The 8289-nt window shown below is 37.7% G+C and overlaps 1 protein-coding gene across 1 annotated transcript; it reads left to right on the forward strand.

Moving 5' to 3' along the window:
• Window positions 1-387: 387 nt before the first annotated feature.
• On the forward strand, window positions 388-6731 carry LOC108548437 (uncharacterized). Its single transcript, XM_017901355.1, has 10 exons — window positions 388-678; window positions 751-1157; window positions 1598-1697; window positions 1823-1924; window positions 2104-2262; window positions 5198-5604; window positions 5934-6033; window positions 6143-6244; window positions 6425-6583; window positions 6675-6731. Exons 1-10 carry the CDS (start codon window positions 388-390, stop codon window positions 6729-6731), a joined length of 1884 nt encoding a protein of 627 aa, XP_017756844.1.
• Window positions 6732-8289: the final 1558 nt, after the last annotated feature.

Raw genomic sequence — 8289 nt, forward strand, 5'->3', positions numbered from 1 at the left:
AACATATGGAAATTTGCTAGGCCGCGACTATGGCTACGAGGTATAACAACTGATTGTAAATGGAAAAGCAACAATTGTTGCCCAGAGCATGGGTGTTATTATCATGCGTGTAACTTTCGTTATTATCCCGACAATTTTCGATATTATCCAGTAATTATAAAAATATACCACGACTCCAAGAATTGAGAATACGTTGCGAAACAATCGAGAACCCTTTATTTAAGATATAATAAGTTAATCGAGCACGGTGCATCATGAACAAAATATGGCAGCAACATTATGGATAATTAACGAGGGTAAATTATTGATTTTCATCGGCTATTATTCCCGGGTTACCCTTTTTCCTCAATGTTCCTCAGTCTTTGAGGGACATTCAGTAGAAGAAATATGTTCAACCCGAACATTCGTCAAGTATTTTACATACTGGAACTGATCGGAACGGTTACTTGCACTTGGCCAACAGATCCCAAAAGTAGCAAAAAGGCGATCGTAATTCGCAACTTTCAATGGCTGATTACGATATTAGATCTGATCTTTATGTTAGTTGTTTTAATCCTTGGCATCTTTCACTCTCAAAACGACATAACTAATTTGATGCAGACTGCTTGTGATTTTTTTGTTTTGATGAAGGTGATGTTCGATTTGATACTTTGTAAGAAAAACTATGTTCAACTGCAGGTAATTAGGTATTCAATGTTCGAGGATATTCCGTGGTGGAGGAATAGTAAACAGATTTTTTGATCGATCTAGTTACTAATAGGGGAAATTAAGGCGTTCATAGACGTGGCCAGTGACAACGAATTTCAGATAATCCAAAGATACATGGATCGTTACAAATTTTTCTTCTCGATGACCGGGATGGGTTACATGTTAGCTGGAATCTCCTTCTGTGTGGCACCTTTGTTCTCTTCTCAAGAACTACCAGCTGGTGGATGGATTCCGTTTTCTATCCAATCACTCGGAGTATACTGCACAGTTTATGCAATTGAAGTTTACTGGATTTTTCAAACGGTGCTTTGCATCGGCGTGGACTTCACGGTGGCCATTCTCTTGAGTTTTCCTGCAGCCAAGTTGGACATACTAGGAACGAAATTGCAGCATGTGACGGGCTACGACATGTTGGTAAGCTGTGTCAAGGAACACCAAGAAATAATAAGGTAGATAAATTTTGAATCGTTTAAATGATTTTATCGAAGTTTAAAGTAATATGAAGAGTTATCTTATCCCGTTAAGTTACAAACACGTGACTTCTTTTGTGAAAGAGATTCTTCAGATGTCGGATTGAGTTTTATAAAATTTTGTCTATGTATTTATTAACTATGTGTATGAAGTAAGAGATGCCGTGTGATGAGAATATATACTAAAGTGTTAAAAGCCGGTTTTGATGATATTTTGGAAAATTACAAATTAGCCGAATGCAACAAAAACCTAATTTTCTTTGTTTTTCTCTTTATCTGTTTATTCCGTTTATCTCTTACCTGAAGGAACAAAGATCCTGCTACTCTAGAAATATGCAATGCTTCGTCGAAATTAGCAATTAACACTTCAGTATTCTCCTATGAGAGATTGAAATAAATTGAGATTATGTCGCGATTAGATTTGTGGACGATACTAGTGCCGCTCTTAGGGCATTATTATTCAAAGCGAACGTTACAGTGGGTTGTGCTGTGATATGCGGAACTATTCCCTTGATTTACGTGAGTCTGTTCTGCTCGTCACTTTTTCTTTCTGCACCAATAGTGACATAGCGTTGTAGAAAAGTAGTGATTGGATTCTTGACGCGTGTTGTGGAATTTTAAATGAAAATTTCTATAACATCCAGATGCAATCCGTGGGCGTTGTCTGTCAGTATCTTCCTGTGGTGGTGTCAGGCTGTGCCCAACTGTTCATCTTCTCCTGGCCAGCAGACGATTTAAGAGAAAGCGTAAGCCGGCCAATAGTCACGTTGATTCGATAGATCATCATTTGAGCTGGCATGCACTGACACACCATCCTTTTTCTCCGCAATTAAACGAAGCTTCTTTGATCACTTTCATCCCATATTTCCACAGACATTTAAGTGAACCTTTTAATTGGATAACGTGCTAACTTGTTCTTTCTTAGAGTCTACGTTTCGCAAAGTCGCTAAATGATGTCCAATGGTTAGGGAAACCGCGTAAAATGAAGAGCGCCGTTATAGTTATGATGCAGAGGAGTCAGAAAACGCTTCTAATGACAATGAGCGGTTTCCTACCACCACTTTCTTTGGAATATTTCGCAAGCGTAAGCAGCTACAATTTCTTTTACAAAATACAGTCCAGAACTGACTTTCTTCATCGATCGTAATCATTCACCGATATAACCATTGCATACAATATTTTTATAGTTTCTGAGAACAGTATCATCCTACTTCATGGCAACGAAAACTATGATTGAGTCTTAATGATCGCAGCGTGTATCACCGGAATACGTATGTAACCGAAATTTGCAATAAATGTATATATTGAAATTTTATTTTCCTACAAAATCAAGTAAATGAACGAAAAATCATTTGTGAAACGCAGGAATAATGTTTCGGCAAGACGTTAAGTTTTTTCTATGCAGGCGGTTGTTATGAACGCGAACAATCTGATCGTACATTTTAAATATCTAGAATGGGTTATATCGTAGAATACGGGCTAATAGTTTTCTCGGATCTATATACTTCTATATAAAGTTTAATGAATTGAAACATGCCAAATTGCAAAAACGAATTATGGCGTCGCTGTACCCATGAACTCAATCAACATTGCGACGGTTTCACGTAGACTTTAAGTAATTATATTATCCTCATATTGCAGTCCCAATATTTAATCATTCGTGAATTCCTAGCTTCCCTATATAACGGATGAGTAAGGTGAAACCCAAAATTTATAATCAATTTCCGATAGCTTGTTAGGTGCAGAATAAACCATGGCGCCCGGCATACGTATCCACCATCGGTAGAAAAATAAATTCGTTGAATGTTTTATAAATATTTTCAGATATTACGAATTGATATGGAATATTTTTACATTAATTGCCGAAGAAAGTAGGAAAGTGGTCTTTCCTAAAGGCGATCTTCGTCGAATGTGGCCTATTATAGTAGTCGAAAATCTTCGTCCAGCAATGGCTAATGGGTATAACGTATCTTCTGTCATGGCTGTTGACACCGAAATTTCTCTGCATTTGCAGCAAACAGTCAGAGTCGAGCAATCTGAAATCCAAGGATTCGCGATTAAATCCAAATATTGATTTACGACCTGCACAGAGAAACAGAAATGCAAATTCAGTCATTATTTTCCGTGTAATATCAGACGATACAAATATATATTCATATAGGGATATGGTTTGATTGGCAAATATACGGAACAAAGGATGTTGTAAATTCCAATATATTTTATTTACGAGCTAAAGGGACTTAAGAGTAAAGATACAAGCTAAAAGATTAAACTAATTACACAATCCACACTCGCACGTCAACTCTACGAACTATCAGCGACTCGACTTTCCTTCAAACCTCGTGCACAACTTTCACTAACAGGACTGTCCTAGGACAGCCATTACATCCCCTCTGCCTTCTTTCATACTCTAGCTTTGTTCCTGGTTCACGCATTTTCAGTAGCCTCGCTCTCCAGGTGGGGCGCCTTTCGCCCTTCATTTGCATTCCACACAGTCATAAATATTAGGTTCATCCGATCCTTGCACACGGTCACTCGTCCTTCCACGTGCAGTTCAGATGACACTCTAAACGTTCAATCTGAACCTTAGGTTGCTGTCTATTGCCCGGCGACAGGTAGAAGGATCCAAAGGTTCCTTTGCACTAACTCTCCCACTTACAGTTCCTACATCTATTTTATCTAGTATTGTACGAAAAAAAGGACGATTAAGTATTCTATATGTGCAATCTTGAGGTGGATTTTCATAGCGGACATAGACCACCTACTTCCTCTAAAATGCGATTTTATTAATAAATTATCATCTTCGTGCACAAGTAAAATTACGAAACAACTTTATTCGAATCCCGTGAAGAATCAGAAAATGCTCTTTAAACTCATATCGTTCCACAAATCGTGTCACAATCGAGCTCGTACCAGCGATTAATCATTCGAATTAACAAGACTGCAATCTTAAGTTTCGCTAAATTTACTATTAAACGACAACATCGCGCGATTTCCAAAATTTGTAAGTTAAAATTGCACGGTACTAGCGACTTTTTGGAACTCGCTTCAAACACCAAAAGAGTGCAGAATTAAGGGTCGACCAGATCGTCGAACTACAGTGTGGGTAAATATACAGAATCACTGTGGTACTTGTAACCGATAAATTGAATCGCAACAAAAATTTCAATATTGCTTGCTGCATTCCCGTGAAGATTTCGGTGTATATACCGAGAAGTGAATCGAGGGACTGAATTAAAAAAAATCACCGATACTGCGAATAGGAAGTAACAAATAATAAGCTTTTATTCTTAACGTTTACACGGTAAAGACACGGCCAGGCGAAATAACCGAATATGAAAAATAAATGGGCGGTATTACCATAAAAACAACTCTTCTCTATAATTTCCGCTACTATCCCACAATTAACGCAACACTGTGCTATTTAAGAAGTAAATTAAATGCTACAAAATGGTAGAAAGTCGTTCATTCGGGACATAATTGCTTCGATTCACGCGACGCATTACGCGTAAACCATAATGCTATTACTGTGAATGTTTTATGTGAAATAAAGTATCGATTTTCATCTGCTTATTTTCCGAGAACACCTTCCGAGAAAAAGAAGTTGACTTTACTCTGTGCTCCACAGTCTTCGAAGAACGGTTAGTGGAATAGGCATGATCGTCCTGAACATTCGCCAAGCACTTTACATAGTGGAACTGGCCGGCACCTTTACCTGTACTTGGCCCATAGATCCGAAGAGTAGCAAGAAGGAGATAGCATTTCACAATTTCAGATGGGTGTTCACAACGTTAAACGTGATTCTGTTAATTATATTTCTGATCCTCGCAATTTTCCACGTTCGAGACAACATAGCTGTGTTAATGCAAACAACCTCTGAGACGACTGCTCTACTCGAGGTGTTCTTCGATTTGATACTTTGCAGGAAGAACTCCTGTCGACTGCAGGTCACGACAAATTCAAATTACAAAGATAGCCGCTTGTGAGAGCATGGTAAGAAGATTTTCTGATTAATCAAGGTTCTGATAGCCAAGCTGAAAGTGTTTCTGGACGAAGCCAGTGAAAACGAGCGTACCGTAATACAAGGATACATAGATCGGTACAAAGTATATTTCTCGGTGACCGGGATGAGCTACATGTTTGGTGCAGCCTCTTTCTGCTTTGTACCTTTCTTTACCGGCCAAGAGCTACCAGCTGATGGTTGGATTCCGTTTTCTATCGAATCATACGGAATATTTTGTACAATTTATGTCGTTGAAGCCTATTGCGTTTTACAAACGGGATTCAGCATTTTTGTGGACTTCATGATAGCCATTCTCTTCAGTTTCTCTGCAGCCAAATTAGACATATTGGGGATGAAATTACGGCACGTGAAAAGCTACGACATGCTGGTAAGCTGTATCAAGGAATATCAAGAAATAATACGGTAAGAGAAATTTCAATTCACGTTGAAACCTAAACTCGTCTATGTTTGAATTCATTTTTTGATAACGGAATTACGTACCACGCTTCGACTGTCTTTATAGACATAAAGTTTGTATACTGTCCCACATTGACGTTTTCACTGATTGATATTATTGAAAAAGAACATAAATAGATACAATATTCATTACTTTAGGAAAGAGTCAAACACAGATCAACTATTGTTTCTTAATTTGAGCAGCACTCTTTATATACTGAATTCTTTGTTCTTACACCATTGAATAAAAGCAGAGCATCACACGATTTAAATAAATTAAGCTATTTCACGGTTAGATACGTGGAGGATATTAAAGTGACTGTTGAGTTTTTATTAATCAAAACGAACGCAACGATGGCCTGCGCTGTGGTAAGCGGAGCTATGCCCCTGATTTATGTAAGTTCAGCATACTCGACAGGGCTTCCCTTGTTGCACCAATAGCGACGTAGCATACTAAACAACTAGGCAGGAAATATTAAATGGAAATTTTTATGATAACGTTCAGAATCAGTCTTTGTCCGTAATCAGTCAGTTCCTTCCAATGGTGTTGTCAGGCTGCTTACACCTGTTCGTCATCTCCTGGCCAGCAGACGATTTGAGGGAAAGTGTAAGTCAGTCAATAGCAACTTAGATTCGATAGAACATCAACTTATCTGGCGCGCACGGCATCGCTGTGTTCATTCTCTGAAATTAAACGAAGCTTCTTGCTTCATTTTCGTCCCACATTTTCATTAACCTACAAAGGTTCATTTTAATCATATAACGAGCCTAATTTTTCTCCTCACAGAGTATTCGTTTCGCAAAATCGATCAGTGATATCCACTGGCTAGGCGAACCACGTAAAACGAAGAGCACCGTTGTGATTATGATGATAAGAAGTCAGAAGGCCTTTCTCGTTACAATGGGTGGTGTGCTACCGCCTCTATCATTGGAATATTATGCAAGAGTAAGCTGTCAGAATTTCAAAATTACAAAATAAAGTTTATCGCGAACTACGTAAATGATCAATTTAACCATTGTGTACTATCGTTAAATAGTTTTTATCTACATTATCATCCTACATCATGGGGATGAGGACCATGATTGAAACGTAATTCTCCTGGCATGACACATGAATATGTACATTCTCGACTTTAATAAATAATCGTCCTTCAATAAAGTGTTGCGCAATTCATTTTCGTTTTCTTATTACATTTCCTTGAATTGAAATATAGCAAGGAAAATATCTTTTCGAATCGCAGTTGTAGGTAACAAATACTTTATCATTTATATTTACCCTTCATGTTGCTTCGTACTGTATCATGCCGAGAAATAATTTTCTCAGTATTCATTTTCTTGTTCGTTGATTTATAAAGGGAAGAACGTATCATGGAAGAAGCAATTATGGTAGCATCTATTTCATGCACTCATAGAACATGCCATGTTGTCACGTAAAAGTAAATTAATTGTGTAGTACCGTGTATTGTATTCTTCACATTCCACCCTCCGTGAAGTTGTGGTTTCCTGACAAAAGTTAATAAACACCTGTATCCTAAATGCTGTAAAGTATATTAACATCATATTAACTGATGCGAAACTGGAATCCCCTTACTTGCCATTCCCTTGGCGCATAACCTGATGCTCAATACACTCTGCTGCAGAAACCGTTGAAAGGATAAATTTGATATTTGAAGTGCAACCTGCAGAAACATTTTCGGACATATCACTTTAAAACTGAAAATTTCTGCAGTCACTTCTGGAAAAAAAAATAAAAGAGATGGAAAGAATACTTCTGGAAAATATTGCGAGTTTATATACATTTTGTTAAAGTGCCTATGTTCTATAGTGCATCCTAACCACGGTCTTTGTCATAAGTAGCCACTTGTATTCGTCGTAAATGTACCTCGTACACGCAAGGTCACCATTTCCGGCAAAACGCCAGACACTTAAGAGTTTTACATCCATTCGCCAGTGATTAGTCAGTTTGACGCATCTTCTGTCATGGCTTCTAACACACAAATTACTCTTCATATGTACGACTGAATGGAACCGTGGATTTGATACCTGCATAGAGAAGCACAGTTGCGATGGTAATCGATAATAAACAGTATTTATATTTGTATTCTATTTGACACTTATAATCAATATCATCTCGCAAATATAAATTTATTTGACCGTCGAATTTATTTTATAAATCACAGATATATCTAGGCTCGAATAAAGATCATTTTTGGAATATTATTCTAGACACTGCGACAGCGAACCTCTACCGGATTACTAGTTCCACGGTAAGTGTCAAGCAATAGCTATCTTTTCATCGATGTTATTATGGTATTGTACGTGTCCAGATCTGAGACATTATTGAACATAAATTTACCTGTGTACCTTATCTTCATTGCGTAGGGAATTATCGCGCAAATGAATTATCCGCAATGATTACCCATGATATTCTCAGCTATTAAACTTACATGGAAAATGATCTCTCAGAAAAGGTAGTCAGTGAATTGTAGTCGCTTCAATATGTAACACTTACCACAGCCACAATTTCAAGCAAGAAATTAATTATGCACGCGGGCGGGGAGCGAAAACTCGCAGTTTATTATTACTGCCACAACAGGCGTAATACCTCATTTCTCTCACGCTAATTAAATTATTCAAGGTATACGAATTCTC

This window comes from Eufriesea mexicana, unplaced genomic scaffold (assembly GCF_001483705.2).
Source record: "Eufriesea mexicana isolate 0111107269 unplaced genomic scaffold, ASM148370v2 scaffold1523, whole genome shotgun sequence".
NCBI classification, from domain to species: Eukaryota; Metazoa; Arthropoda; class Insecta; order Hymenoptera; family Apidae; genus Eufriesea; species Eufriesea mexicana.